The sequence below is a fragment of the Neomonachus schauinslandi genome, chromosome 9 (assembly GCF_002201575.2).
Source record: "Neomonachus schauinslandi chromosome 9, ASM220157v2, whole genome shotgun sequence".
Classification (NCBI taxonomy): Eukaryota; Metazoa; Chordata; class Mammalia; order Carnivora; family Phocidae; genus Neomonachus; species Neomonachus schauinslandi.
This window is the reverse complement of record NC_058411.1, coordinates 28577234-28593008: the sequence shown is the minus strand read 5'-3', so window position 1 is coordinate 28593008 and position 15775 is coordinate 28577234. Positions and strand designations below refer to the sequence as shown.

Here is a 15775-nt window from a genome sequence, read left to right as displayed (position 1 = left end):
CATTTTGTCAACTAAATGGTCTGTTTTTCGAATCCTCAGTGAACAGGAGAGACCACCTGGGGAATCTGTGATGGAATAAATCTGATCGGACAGTCCCACACTGAACATTTGTTCGTCCATATGCTACTGCTTAAGCGATGACCAGTATCTGAGGGATCAAGGGCTTAAGCTGGGTCTTAGCATTTACTGGATATCGGCGTAAAGTGGGTTCTTTAAGCCCCGCTCACACAGAGGGCTGGCTGTGTGAGCCTTTCCCTGCTGGCCCCCAGGTTGATCTGCATACTCTTTCTAGATAAATAACAACAAATTAAGGCTAAGAAAAATCCCACTCCCAAACCCAAAACCCTGAATGAACACCCTGTGTTCAGGGGGCCAAGGACATCTGTGGATTTGGGCTGGCATCTCTGTCTATTCTGGAACTCATTGGTAATGTCGCTATTGACATCCTGGGCAGTCCTGTGCATTTCAGGATAGTTAGCAGCATCCCCGACTTCTACCTACTAGATGCCAAAACCCATCTCACAGTCACGACAACCAAAAATGTCTTCAGACATCATCAAACGTTCCCAGGGCAGGGCCAGGGGGTAGGCAAAATTGCCCCTTGTAAGAATCACCGAGATTCCCATTTTCTCCAATGCAAGTGCTCCGGAAGGTGGCCGGAGGCTGGTGCTCAGCTCACCCTTCCACACAGATTGCTGTGGAGTCGGCGCTGCAGCTGACTCTTCGAGCCCTGGAGCCACCTCCCCGCAACTGTCATGACATGGGGCTTCCCAAGTACCAGGCTCTAAAATTGCTTTTCCGATCTCGCTGCGGTTGCCTTTGTCCCAGAGAGTGCCCGTGTGTGAGGTGGCAGGGTGACCTTGCCTGCATTGGTGCCAAGCCTGTGAGGGCCTCTGAGCTTCTGTCTCTGTCAGAGAGGGACGGGGATGGCTGTCCTCATGTGCCAGTCACACCTGGCCTTCGCAGGGCACATGAGACTTTGCAGTCCTAGGAGAGCATGTGTGTTTGTGGGGGTGGGGGGGAGTGCGGTGCGGGGAGCATCTTTCCTTGGGTCAAGTGGCTTAGGTCCCATGGTTTTGAGCAGGACAGTCCAGGCAGGGAGGGGTTCAGAATGGGGTTTCCCAAACCGTAGCTCTGGGGATTTGGATTCAGGGACTCCAGGTAGATCCAGAGGAGCCCGCATTTTGAATAATCTGCAGGTGGACTGAGCAGGTCTCCAAGGATTTGGGGAAGCCACTGCCTAGCCCTCACTGACCTGAGAGCTCACAGGAGAAGGGGCACCAAGCTTTGTCCGCTCTCTGGGGAGATGGGGAAAGAGCCTGAACCAGTCAGCCTGAGGGAAGCCCACTGACTCCTGGCAGGTGTGCTGGGGCCTAAGGCCGGCCCGAGAGACAGTCCAGGTGGGGCGGGGAGCCTGGCCAGGCCTGGTGTGTGTTTGCCTACCGCTGTCAGGGAGGGCCCCACCTGGGGGCATCTCTTTATGCTTGAGAGACTGCTCGGCTGGCACCGGAAAGATGATTCCAACCAGCCACTCCTCACTCCCAGCTCGAAAATTCGGGAGTCTCCGCCCAGCAGAGACTGGATTTTATTCCCGGCAGCAATAACTGGCAACTTTTCAACATGACACAAGGGTTTTTCATTAGAACCACAAGGAAACTCCCAGATAGAGAGGAGGAGGGAGAGGAGACGGGTGTGAGCAGGAGATAAAGCAGCCTGGAGCCTTGGCCTTTGGCGGCTCCGCGGGGGCGGGGACAGGGAGGGGTGTTGGCAGCTAGCCTTGGGTGCCACCACTCCACTCCCCAAAGCTGAAAACTGAGCTGCCTCAGGTGGACGCACACAGCCCCGTGCCAGGGCTGCTCTCCCTGGGCCTGCGGCAGGTGATGGGTGGTAATTAGCCGTCATGCAAAGGACCTCATCCCCCTGAGAACAGGTGCATGTCACGCAGTTCCCTGAGAGCTGATGTTGGGGAGAGGCGTGAGGGCCAGTGATGAGTGATGGGTTGGCTCAGGGTTGTGGTCAAAGGTTGTGGCCACACCCAGCCGGGAAGGTAATAAGGACACTTGCCTACTGAAGGAGCAGAGCCGAACGATTTAGGGGATGGGTGTGGAGCCAGCCATCAGGGCTGGGATCCTGCCTCTGCCATTTTCTAACTGTGTGACCTTGGGCAGGTTGCTTTATCTCTCTGTGCCTCTGTTCTACTTCTTTAAAGGAGAGAGAGCAGTAGCACTTAACTTACGGGGTTAATGGGTTCGTCCATGACATGAGCTTCATCCAGTCCTTGGCACTTACTACACATGCAATGAATGTGAGCCATTATTTTTATCATTTACCCCTGTGGTGCTTAATGGTGTCTTGGAAAGGAGCAGGCTTCAGGTACCTGGAATGGAATGAACTGGGTGTATGGTGTTCAGAGGAAGCAACAAAGGGCAAGCCAAGGAGTGAAGCTGGTCCTGCAGATGGCAGCTTTGTGTGAATGCAATTCTTCGACCCTGTCTCTTTTCAGTCTGCTGCACAGAGAGCCCTGCAGGCTGCCCACGAAGGCTGGCTCTGCAGTCCACGTCTGTGTGTCAGCACCACTAATCTGGCACCTTTGAAGAAGGAAGGGCCATATGGGAAGAGTTTGGTTCTTCTGCCCAGATCTTCTTGGGTCATCCTGGTTTTGACTACGGTGTCCCATTGTCACCATGAGTGGCTAATGGCCAATATCATGGCAACCAAACTCCATTTCCCAGCATACGCTGCCTTTTGCACCTGGAAGCAATACAAAGTCCTGTCTAAGATGTTACCCGATTTTTGCTTCAGATAGTATGGTCCCTGCACACACAAATGAATCTCCCAGATAAATAACGTTTAACACCTTAAGCCTTTTATCTTAACTATTTTAAATGAGAATCTTTCTCTTTCTTTTCTTTCTTTTTTTTTTTAAAAGATTGATTTATTTAGTAGAGAGAGAGAGAAGGGAGGAGGGGCAGAGAGAGAGGGAGAGAGAAACTCCAAGCTGACTCTGCACTGAGCACGGAGCCCGACACGGGGCTCGATCTCACGACCCTGAGATCACGACCTGAGCCAAAACCAAGAGTTGCATGCCCAACTGACTGCGCCACCCAAGTGCCCCCACACGAGAATCTTTCTTAAGTATGGTTCATGCACTTGCCTTCTTAAAGAAAGGACACTATATTTCAGTTAATTTTCCTGGATGACTTTTATACCGTGCTTTAAAACCACCAGTGATCAGGGTCTCAGGAAGTGCCACAAACTGCTTCCCTTTCCCTAAACAGCCCCAGACCATTACAACCTTTGAGTCTCTGTTTTTGCTTTTTAGTTATTTGGTTGTTGGTTTTTTTTCTTGTTCCCAGTCAACAATCTGCAGCAGACCAGGTGTTTCAGTTACATACCGCTGAGTAACAACCGACCTCAAAACCTAGTGGCTTCAAACAGCGGGCATTTGCTACTGCTCACATGATTACGTGCCACCCAGCCGGCTCCACTGGGCTCAGGCTCGTGTCTGTGTGCAGCCATGGGCCAGGCAGGCAGCTCCGTGAGCTTGGCTGGGCTCTTTCACACGCTTGGCTCCAGCTGGTTTAGCATGACCTCAGCTGGGATACTGGGCTCTTCCTCACACAGTCTCTCATCCTCCCATGAGTTTGACCTTGCTCACGTGGGAATAGCAGAATTCCAGGAGAGAGAGTAGAAGCAGGCAAAGCCTCCTGAGGCTTGGAACTGACACTCTGTCATTTCTGCTGTATTTTATTGGCTAACACATGTCACAAGCCCAGACCAGATTCATGGGCTGGAGACTTGTTTTTAAATTGATCTACCATACCAGGAAATCAAATGACCAAGTCCCTTAGCCTTGGTCCTAAAGCAAGAGTAAAGAATGTTTTCCGAGGGGTGTGCTCTTCTGAATGCAGATGATGAGCCTCGAGGCATCGGGTTTATGTCATTGTAGACTCTGCTCAGAGGCCCTTTTGGTCATCTATCTCACCTGTGTTCCCTCAATAGTTGAGATTGCCCAATAATTGAGGTCTTACTGTCCTTTGCCAGGGTCCTCAATGGAGCCCCTTGTTTGTTCACCCAAGCCTTACAGCACTTGACAAATCAATTTGGGAACGCAAAACTGTACACATTTTAGTTCCAAGTGGTCTGAAAAGTCTCTACGTTTTGCAGGGTATCTGCAGAGATTTCTCCCTACTCACAGTGGCACTGAGTTATGCCCACTCACTGCAAGAGTCACATCACACTGCCCCACACAGAGGGATCGAGTTGTCTCATTCCCTATCTGCCTGTGTACTTGGCTGTCCTTACCCTATCCCTGGGAGCCATTGTGCATCACAGCTGACTGCTGAATTGATTTTTTACATCATCTTGCTTGCCCATCTCGGGATCGCGGCTGCTCTCTGAAATTGGATGCTGGTTCCTTCTCTGCCTCCCAAGCCTCCATGATCATGAAATGTAATTAACGAAATGAGATAAGACAGCAAGGGGCTGGGTACCTTAAGGGTTATTAAAAACCTGCTAGGGTGATGGAAGTCCATGAACTTAATGTTTAATGATAGTTTCGGGGAAGGAAAAAAAGGGCCAAAGAGGTCTTTACAGCTTTGCTTTTATGTGATTCCAGACACTGTGGGATCCTTGCTTCTCCTTTCTCCCAGCCCACCGTAGGGGACAGAGAAGGAAAGATCAGAGGCAATGTGAGAGCCAGGGCGATTGTATCCAGACCAAAACCTAGAAGGGCTGAGATACCTGGCCTGGCATATGCTCTTCTTTCTGAGGGGCTAAATTCACCCTCACGTCCCTTCACCCGTCCCACTTTTCTCCATGGAATGTATCTTCTCTTGGTGACCCACAATTTAGGAGTTTTTTATAGTCTCTCTTTTCCTCACCTTCTCCAATGTGAGAAAAAAAAATGGATGAATGAATGAATGAATGGGAGCCAAAGGTTCCTCTTCCTTCTCTGCAGTACTGCTTGCTTTTCCTTTCCCTCTCTAGCCAGAGCCTCTTTCTGTCCTGGTTCCCTCTAGTGAATCGAGTCTAGCAAAGCACACATGCAATGCAAGGGGCTGCAAACACACTCTCTTAGTCACCTTTTCCACATTCAGTTTCCAGGTTTCCTCCCCATTTAGAGGCCCCAATTTCCTAATAAGTGTTGTAGCGCATTTGTATTCTATTTCTAAAGTAGGAATGATGGTCACTGTCCCACAATGCTTTACACTCCATGCCTCGTTGTCCCACAGCTGTGGGCCATCCCTCACTGTCCGTCTCCCCAGACTCTGTGTCTCCATCTTCTCCCACACCTGCTCTGTGGACCACACTCCATATGTGTGCGTCGCTCTAGGCGTCCCTCCAGGCACCCCTCAACCCATCACTTCTTCCTCCAACTCACCTGTCTTACTTTTTTTGTCATATTCTATACAATTTGTAGCAAAACTGTGTCTTTATTTTTTGTTAAGGGAGAGGGGATGAATTCTAAAACTTTTCTCTCAGCTTTTTTTAAGTGGTTGGACTAGAAGTTTTCTAAATTCACTTTTGTTATTTCTCTCCTCTCTAAGTTTATCAAAGGTAGAACCTAATCAACAATCTATATTAATAACCCCCTATTATATATATATACAGTTGGTTGACCCTTGAACAACATGAGTTTGAACTCCACTTATACACAGATTGTTTTCATAAATATAGTACAGTACTATAAATGCATCTTCTCTTATGATTTTCTTAATAACATTTTCTTTGCTCTGCTTACTTTATTGTAAGAATACAACACATCATACATATAACATACAAAATATGCATTGTTTATATTATCAGTGAGGTTTTGGTCAACAGTAGGCTATTTGCAGTTAAGTGTTGGGGGAGTCAAAATTTGGATGGATTTGTAACTTCATGGGGACTCAGTGCCCCAACCCCCATGTTGTTCATGTTGTTCAAGGGTCAACTATAATATCTATAACATATATGTGTCATATATATGAGCCCCCATATATAAAATGTGTGTGTGTGTGTGTGTGTGTGTATAAAATAACCCATGACTGCTGGTCACAGTTGTTAGAAGCCATGATTTTGCTATTAGCTCGGTGTGAGCATCATCCTGTGATCCAGAGAGCTGTTCACTATCTCATGGCACTAGTAGGTATTGAATAATGTTAACTGAATGACTGACCATGGGCTCTACCCTTGGCAGCGAGGTGATGAATTTCTGCCCCCTTCTACAAGGAAATGGAAAGGACTATGGGGATAAATTGGCCAGCTCCATACTCACCCAAGAACCAGTTCAAAGCACCTGATGATGGTGGGTAGCACATTTGCCAATGGTTGGTGTGTCAGGATCTTCTAATGATGTGAGAATTTGGCCTTTGATAATAACAACACCATATACTAATCAGAAGGAGGCAGAGATAAGGAGATAAGGATGTTAAAACTGCTCAATGAGAAATCATGCTCCTAATGGACTTCCTCCGGATTTCCTGTATTTATTTTATCTTTTCCATTTCCTCCTGTATTAGTCAGCTCAGGTGGCCATAACAAAATACCACAGACTGGGTGACATAAACAACAGACATTTATTTTCTCACAGTTCTGGAGGTCGGAAGTCTACGATCGAGGTGCCGGCAGGGCTGGTTTCTGGTGGGGCCTCTCCTCCTGGCTAGCATGTTGTGTCCTCACATGGCCTTTCCTCTGTGCACACACACGGAGGAGAGAGCGCTCTGGTGTCTCTTCCTCTCTTTACGACCAAAGTCCTATCACATCTGGGCCCCACCCCATGATCTCACTTAACCTTAATGACCTCCTTAAAGGCCCTATCTTCAAAACAGTCACCCTGTAGAGCTTCAACATGAAATTTGGGAGGGACACAATTCAGTCTGTAACACCTCGCAATTCTGCTTGGGTGCCACCCACCCCCAACAATCTGTGGACATTGTATGTGTGCTGTTATGAGGCAACTGTCTGCAAACTCTTTCCATGCCTCTCTGTTCTCTCTCTGTGCTCTCCCTCTCCTCTCTCAAGTCTTCCTGTAGTCATTGATGTTGACTTTGGACTCAAACAGGACTGCTACCTCCCTCATTGCCTGCTGGCCCATTTCATTGTCTATGTGTGTCTCCAGGAGACTCTGATATCTTGTCTGTGCCCTGCAAGGAAGTGCATGTGTTGGGGGAGACGAAAGCTCTCTGGCTAATGCTACAAAGGGCTGCCTCCATGAACTCCCCTTCACATTCCCATCACCTTCTTCCTTCTTTCAATTCTGCTGCTTTGTTGCCAGGCAATAGAACTCCAGCTTGAACCCAGTTCCGCTAAAAGGAACATGTGCTCACCCGCAGGCTACAAGGAAGAGCTGCAGAGTTGAGCTCGGGGAAGGCCAGCAATACCCCTAGGCTCAAGAATAGCTGGAGCTGGGGCTCACCTGGGTGGCTCAGTCAGTTGAGTGAATGACTCTTGATCTCGGCTCGGGTCTTGATCTCAGAGTCGCGAGTTCAAGCCCCATGTTGGGCTCCACACTGGGCGTGGAGCCTACTTAAAAAAAAAAAAAAAAAAAGGAGCCAGGGCCCCAAACATTCCCAAGGCTCCTTCTTCACCTCTTGTCCTGTTCCACTTTCCATGTTGGCCTCATCCTCTTTCATCACAGACAGGTGTTAGGAAACAGGACTGCCTCCAGCCCCTGAACTTTGTAACTGCAGTTTCACTACACTTGAAGCTAGAGAAAGAGCGTAGCAACCCAGATTGGGTCAGTAAGGTATCCGTTCCTGGACAGATCAACTGTGGCCGGGAGCAGGGCTTATAAGCACTTGGCAGCCCCTAAAGTAGCCCTGGGTACATGTTGGGGTGAAATTCTCAGGAGATGGGTAAGACTGAGCAAGAATGCAGAGACATCTTCTGGGCTAGTCCACCCATTCTGGAGGGCTTCTCACCACCCAGGATCCCTAGCTGCTTCACTCAGACCCCAAGAGACACAGCACAAGGGTCAACCCAACCCAGTACACTCACTATATTCCTAGGTGACATTTCTGTCTCCATCTGTACCTCTTTTCACACCTGAAAAATGGCATTGCGCAGCCCAGATGCAGACCCTTGTACAAGATGCCTTGTACTCTCTCTGCGTGAAGCTTAGGTCTTATCCTAGGCAACCAGCCCTTTGTTCCTTTCCTCTGTATCCCACTTTGGAAGTGTTAGTTCCTAAGTAAGACACCTCCAGCCCAGGGACAAGGTAGGCAGTGCTTGCTTTCATGCCACCCCTTGTGCTGTTTCTGGCCAGTCTCGTGGTGTTGAGATTAGGGGAGAGGAGATCCTCTTCCATCTCTTCCTGGAGTGGGGTATTCTTTCACCTTCTCTCAGTCCTCTGTCACCCTGATTATGGAGTTAACCTTCTCTGCCCCTCTCTCTGAGAAGGATCAGCCCCACAAAAGCTAGGAGAGGAGTTAAGGCAACAGACTACTAAGAGCCAAAGCCACTCATAGGAACCTCCAAGAGAAGGCACTTGGCTATCTCCTGTCTTTTCCATGAAGTGATGGCAAACAGGACACGGGTGAGCATAGATTCATGAAAACTGAGTTTATTTGCATAGGTTGTAACAATGACAGTGCAATAAAACATGTTGCTGCCATTCTCAAAAAGTCCACGCAGGCCAGGTACAAACCTTTTACCTACCACCACACCCTCCATTAAGTGACTTCATTCTCCACCTTCTGCACAAATGCCTCTCAGATTACCGTGGAAGACAGAATAATAGTCCCTCAAAGATGCCCAGGTCCTAATCCCCAGACTCTGTAAAAGTGTCAGGTTACATGACAAAGGGAGATTACATCTGCCGAAGGAATTAAGGTTACTAATCAGTTAACCTAACACAGGGGGATTACCCTGGATTATCCAGGTAGGCCTAGTGTAACCAGGAGAGTCCTTGTTGTAGACAAGGGAGGCAGAAGGGTCCGTGTCAGAATGACACAGTGTGAGCCAGCCTTGGCCAGGCACTGCTGGGTTTGAAGAGGGAAGGGGGCCAGGAGCCAAGGAACATGGGACACCTCTACCAGGGGGAAAAGGCAAGGAAATGGATTCTCCCCTTGAGCCTCCAGAAGGAACATGGTCCTGCTGACACCTTGATTTTAGCCCCACAATGTCCATTTCAGACTTCTGATGCTTAGAACTATAAGATAATACATTTGTCCCTTTTTAAGCCACCACGTAGGTAGCAGTTTGTTATATAGCAGCCGTAAGAAATTAATATACCATCCAATCTCTCTCTTCCTCTTAGAATCTCAAGATCTTCCTTTCTAAAATACCTTTAAAACTTTCCAAGTCTCAGGGCACCTGGGTGGCTCAGTTGGCTAAATATCCAACTCTTGATTTTGGCTCAGGTCATGATCTCAGTGTCATGAAATCGAGCCCTACTTTGGGCTCTTGGCTCAGTGGGGAGTCTGCTTGAGATTCTCTCTCTCCCTTTCCCTCTGCCCATCCCCCTTCCCTCCCTGTCTTAAAAAAAAAATTCCAAGTCTCTTGCTTGATCAGAAGGTCCTGGAATAGCCCTGTCTAATTCTGATGATTCAGTCAGTACATCCCACTTCTACCAATAAAATATTTCATGCAAAATGCACATGCCCATACAATTTTTACTGTTTTCTTTACAAAGCCTCTTACCAACTTTATTTATGTAGCTATACTCTAACAAAATAGCTGTACCTCTTCCAATACAACAAATTTCCCTGCTGACCAAGGCTGCCCATCACTGGTGCTGGGTAACTGATGAGTGATCATCCTGATTTGAGCTCTGTTGCTTCGGTACAGACTGTCAGGCATTTCTGTAGGAAGTTCTTACCCCTCTCTTCACATGTTCTTCCACGCATAGGGTCCCGTCTGAATCCTGTTCTGAGAAGGCACGACGTGGGGTGAAGCCATGGGAACAACTTTAGTCACAATGAATGCTGGTTACATAGTCCTATCTTGCCCTCTTAACTTCAGTGGTTACAAAATCGCTCCTTGGGCTCTCAACCACTTCTCTTGAACCAACATCACCCATTAATCTCACCACCCCTCTCCACCCTCTGAAGGTATCCCCAAATTTCTCTAAAAGAGACCTGGCTGTGAGCCCATGTTTCACTACAGCTTACATCCTCCTAGCTGCTCCCTGGCCCTGTAAGGTTGCTGCCTTGGGCTGGTCAGCACAACAGCTGTCTTCACTGGCAATGAATAACAGGCCATCAACAGGCAGGCTCCCCCAAGTGCTCAACTACTCAGAATTCTCACCCAGCCTCTCCTGAGCCTCCCCTGCCTCCTCCCATCCCAGGCACTCCTGCTGGGCTCCATCCAGGAACCTAGGGGTGGCATGGTTGGTCAGACCTGCCTTAGCCAGATGAGGTGTGGCCATGTGGAATAGCTCATAGCCTGTCTCACAGAAATCTGAGGAGGGGTAAGGAAGGCAGGGGAGGAAATTTTGTTTTTCCATCCCTATGTATCACTTGTGGGAAATCCATTTCTGGTTGAAAAAAATCCCTCATAACTTGAAATTAACTAGTTAGAAGACTCTTCCCGCGCTACACACACACCCTTTGCCTTGGGCTCCTCGAGTAGAAGTCTTTGATTGGAGACTGGGGCCACCGGAGGCTGAGGTCATTGGAATGGCCAGGGGCAGATGTTCTGGGAGACAAAGGTGTCACCGCTAAGGAGAGCCCCATGGACTACATCCACCATCTTAAATTCTGAGAATTCCGTGGATGCCCAAGTACATCATAATCAGGAAAGCCCCAACACCTCATCATGATTCAGACATATTTCACATGGCTCATTGTCCCTGAAACAGGATTGAGGTTACCAGCCGCTGGTTAGTTTTTGTGCCAATCTGAATAAAGGAGTCAGGTAGTCAAGTGTGCCCTCTCCAGCCTCATGCCTGGATTCTTTCACGTTCCCTGCAGTGGGTTGAATAGTGGCCCTCAAAAGGGTATGTGCAAGTCCTAATCCGAGGGAACTGTGAATGTGACCTTATCTGGGAAAAGAGTCTTTGGAAATGTAAATTAAGGATCTTGAGATGAAATCATCCTGGATTATTCTGGCAGACCCTAAATCCAGTGACAAGTAAGAGAGAGAAGGGAAGAAGGCCCAGATCCAGAGGAGAAGTCATGTGAGGACAGAGGAGGCAGAGATTGGAGTTACACATCCACAAGCCAAGGACTGCCTGGAGTCACCCGAAGCTAGAGGAGGCGAGGAAGGATTCTTCCCCTCAAGTCCCCAGAGGGAGCATAGGCCTGCTGATACCTTGATTTCAGAATTCTAGTTTCCAGAAGTAAGAGAGAGTAGACTTCTATCATTGTAAGCCACCAAGTTAGTGGTCATTTGTTACAGCAGCCCTAGGAAACTATTATGTGCCTTAATGTGCAACCAGTTTCTTTCAAAAAGAATAGAATTATCCCAAGTGGCAAAGGGAGGGCTCCCTGTGAAGCTGTCACAACACCCTTCTTGCCACAGTGCTGCCCCAGAGCCTTAAGATGCCACAAAACTCTCAGGGATGAAGGCTCATCTGGGCACACTGCCTGCCTGGTACCCCAGCAAGGACAACATGCCTCCACTGCACATGGTGACTGCAATCACATATCTTATGTGTATAGAAGATTTGGAAGATTCTTATGAAATGCTTTTCCATTTTTTCTCAAATGGTCCTGAGTGCTCAACGAGGCCATTATGTAACATGGAGAACTTGACAAAGATCACTTAAATGGCTCACCCAAGAATGAGAACCAAGGTTTTCCAACTTGGACCAATGCTCCTTCTACACCTCCGCTAGGCAACAGCCCACACTTGGGACAACGAGGAGGCTGTGAGGTGATGGGAAGTCTGCAGTCATGTTTCAAACCGGAAGTATCCTAGGCTCCTTCATTTTGACTGGATGAATAAAACGTGTGTCCTGAGCTCCTCAGAACATCAAAGAATTAGATGTGGTGCTTCTCAAACTTCGCTGTGCATATGAATCACCTGGGGAATCTAGTTAAAATGCAGTTTCTGATTCTTTAGGTCTGGGGTGGGACTTGAGATTCTGCATTTGTTACAAGCTCTCAGGTGATAACTGAGCTGCCTGTTTGTGGACCACAATTTTTGAGTGGCAATGAGATGTAGCTGCTGGCTAATTTCTTCACACTTACAGCAGTAATTAACCATGCTTGCCCTCTAATTCAGTAGTAAGAACTGTGGTTCTGAATTTATCATTTCAGGAGAGATTGATGACACTCAAGTTGGCAGTGCTTAGAGAAAAGTTTTATTATGGATCGATAACCATAAAAATATTCATACCTTTTGGTCCAGTAATTCCACTTATGGGTGTTAATTCTAAATAAATAATCCCAAAAGATGGAAAAACCTATGTGAACAACGGTGTTCCACTACAGCATTATGTATACTAAAAAAATTTAAAATCTGTGTCTATTATAAAGGAAATGATTACATTAATTATAATAAATTCATTCAAGACAAAAGCAACATGTAAGTAAAGGAATAAAAATTATTTGAATGACATGGGCAACAAATTAATGGATTAACCATTTCAACAAATTTTTCCCAGATTGAGAGTCTATGGAATTAAGGTATAACCATGGGCCCCTGTCTCTGTTGTATTTTTTTAAATTGGGTGGTGAAGACAAGGGTTATGTCCTTACAATTCTTATGCCTTTCTGTATTCCTGAAATATTTCAAAATTTAATTAAAAAAAAAAACAAGATGGCTGGGGACAGAATGAAGAACATTATAACCTACGTGTTAAGAGTGTCAGTATTATACCAAAGTGAGCCAGATTGCCCCCCAAAAAATTTGGTCTTGGCTCTTGAAGTTACCAGAGACCATGGAGAGCAAGAATAAAGCATGGGGCTAACCAAGAGGGATGGGTAAAGTCTGTCTCTGGATCTTTGGATCCCTAGATACCTGCCCCACTAGAAAACTATCTCTCCCCAGTTTAAACCACCATAAAAGATGAGCAGTTTATTCTCCAGAGAAACTGAGTCACATCAGTTCAGAATTCAGGCAGCTCTCATCATAAATGGCCAGGTGAAAACAGCAAATTAATTGAAGATCAACATACTGAACAGTGGGATCTTCCATCCCATCACTGCCTAGCTCTCAGCCCTCCAGGAGCTAGATGTATATGCCCACAGGCAAGAGCCTAGGAAACTACAACCTGTGGGCCAAGTCTACTCCACTCTACTGTTTTTGCAGATAAAGTTTTATTGGAACCCAGTCACACACATTTATTCATGAATTATTTATGACTGCTTTTTGCTGCAACAAAAGAGCTGAGTAGTTGCAACAGACACCATCTGGCCTCTAAAACCTGAAATATTTACTGTGTCTTGCAGAAAACATTTACTTACCTTGCTCTAGAGAAAAATCAGTGGCCCCCAAGGAAAACCCCCAAATCCCTCATTTGGAGCTCTAGCGAAAAGTCTGGTGAAGCCCTGTCCACATACACACTGAGTTCTCCAAGCAGGTTTTAGTATTTTACTCTTACACACAAGTGGATGTCCAGAGATTTTCCAGACATTCAAGGGAAACCCCAATGTGATGGAGTATGATGCAAACAAAGAGCAAAAGGGACTTGGAGGAACCAAAAACTACTAAAAAAAAAAAAACAGAAAATAAAAATATGGAATTAATATCCTCAGAAATATTAGTATCAGCATCACCTGGGTGGCTCAGTCAGTTCAGTGTCCGACCCTTGATTTTGACTCAGTCATGATCTCAGGGTCATGGGATTGAACCCCGCCTCGGGCTTCATGTTCAACAAGGAGTCTGCTTGAGATTCTCTCTCTCCCTCTCTCTGTGTCTCTAAAATAAATAAATAAATCTTTTAAAAAAAAGAAATATTAATATCAGATATCAGAAGATATTTCATCCATACATCAAGAACTAGATCCTATGATGAACAAGAGTGAACTCTGGAAACTTAAGAAAGTGATAGCCCAAATTTAAAAAATAAGTATATAAATAACAAGATGAAAAGGACCGTCAAGCAAAAAGACAAAAAGATGAAAAATGGCAGGGCAAATTTAAGAAAATTAGATTACCAATCCAGAATGTTCAATGTTCAACTAGAAAGAATTATAGCAAGAGAAGACCAAGGAAATGAAGGGTATGAAATTAGCAAAGAAATAATACTTACTTCTGGGAAATTTTTTAAATCTCTTGCACCTTATACCCAGCACAGTAAATAAAAACAACCATCAAGGGCCAGGGTGAAATCTCAGAGCACTGCAACAATGAAGGGAAGGCTCTGTCTCTAGAGAGGAAAGACACTAAGCAAAAGAACAAGAATCAAACTGGATCCAGAATCAAACTGGATCAGCAGTAACAGTGGATGCCAAAAAGCGCAGTAGAGCATCACCCTCAGAACCCTGAAGGAAGATAATTTTTTCCCTGGGGTTCTGTGTCCAGCACTGTCAGCCAAGTATAAAGATAAAATAAAAATATGTTTAGCCCTGCAAGGACTTGAAATAGTTAGCCTTTATGCATCCTTTCTTAGGAAACGACTCAAGGAGTATTTCAACACAATCAGGGAGTAAAACCAGTAAACGGAGTGAAGTCCAGAAAAGCAAGGGCTCCACAGAGAAGTGAAGGACGTCCCAAGAGGGTGATTTTACATCAGGCGTGTAGGGCCAACCATCCAGACTGGAGCGAGAGGACTCAAGACTTTGAAGAGAGGACCTCTGGGAGACGGGGAGACAGAACTGAACAACGATTATGTAATGTGTTTAAGATGTGGAAAAATTATTGCTAGGCATTTTACAGATTTGTTAGAACGCTTGAAGAGGGTAATATGCTACTTAGTGCAGCAGAAGACAATTTGTATCTAGTTTAATAATGTGGACAATAATAAATACTGATTTAACAAAAATTATTATATGTCTCTTAGAAGGATCATGGGAGGAGGTGGGGGGGTGGGAGATTTGGGGACCGGTGAAGGGAAAGTTAAATCCTCATCTAAAATTGATAATCAAGAACAACTATAAAAACCAAATTTAGAAATATACAGGTAAGTGCTAAAGGAAACAGAAGAGTAGAAAGTATGTCTCTGTGAGAAGGGATAGGAGAAAAAAAAAAATCTCTATTTTTTTTTGCTAAAATTGCTGTTTCTGTGTGTGTGAAATCATTTAGTACTATTTTATTGTTTTAAAAAGATTATGTGGCCATTTAAATTATAACTGAAAAAACTAAGTCGCCCTGTGGAATAATGCTTATAATGCATTACCTCCTTTTGGTCTATCAGGATTTTAGTCTTTGTAATAAGGAAGTCTCCCAGGTAGGAACACTTGGCTGGCAGCCTGGAGGGCTTCTAGTGTCCTTGGTGTGACCCGGATGCCCTGAGATCCGTAGTCTCTGTGAGAGGGTGATACACAAGCAGGTTTGGACCTGTGTATCCGTCAGGCCTGCGCAGCCAGGAAGGGATGCACCAGGGTTCAGGTAAAGAGTAAAGTGGGGAGAAGATATAAAATGCCTACATAACTATGACTGCATAATGCAAAAATGATACATTCGTCATGAGAAGGAAACAGTTGGATTTGTCCCAGAATTGGGAGTAAAGGTGTTTTTTCTCTTTAACTTAGAATTATATAAAGACAGAATATTTGTGTAAAGGAGAATACAAGTTTTTACAGGAAATCAGTGGCGTTCTTTGCTTCCCTCCTGCAGCTTAATTGCTTACACGGAACAGTATGTGGAATATGATCCTTTGGTCACACCGGCTGAGCCCTCCAATCCCTGGATCAGCGATGATATCACTTTATGGGACATAGAGATGAGGTAAAAACAACAACAA

The 15775-nt window shown here is 45.9% G+C and overlaps 1 protein-coding gene across 1 annotated transcript in view; it reads left to right on the top strand.

Moving 5' to 3' along the window:
* Nucleotides 1–15775, top strand: part of RGS6 (regulator of G protein signaling 6) — a 541585-nt gene that overhangs the window by 468374 nt on the left and 57436 nt on the right. Inside the window, exon 13 of the mRNA XM_021679541.2 lies at nucleotides 15649–15759. Coding sequence (XP_021535216.2) covers nucleotides 15649–15759 — 111 coding nt within the window. The remainder of the gene's footprint in view (nucleotides 1–15648; nucleotides 15760–15775) is intronic.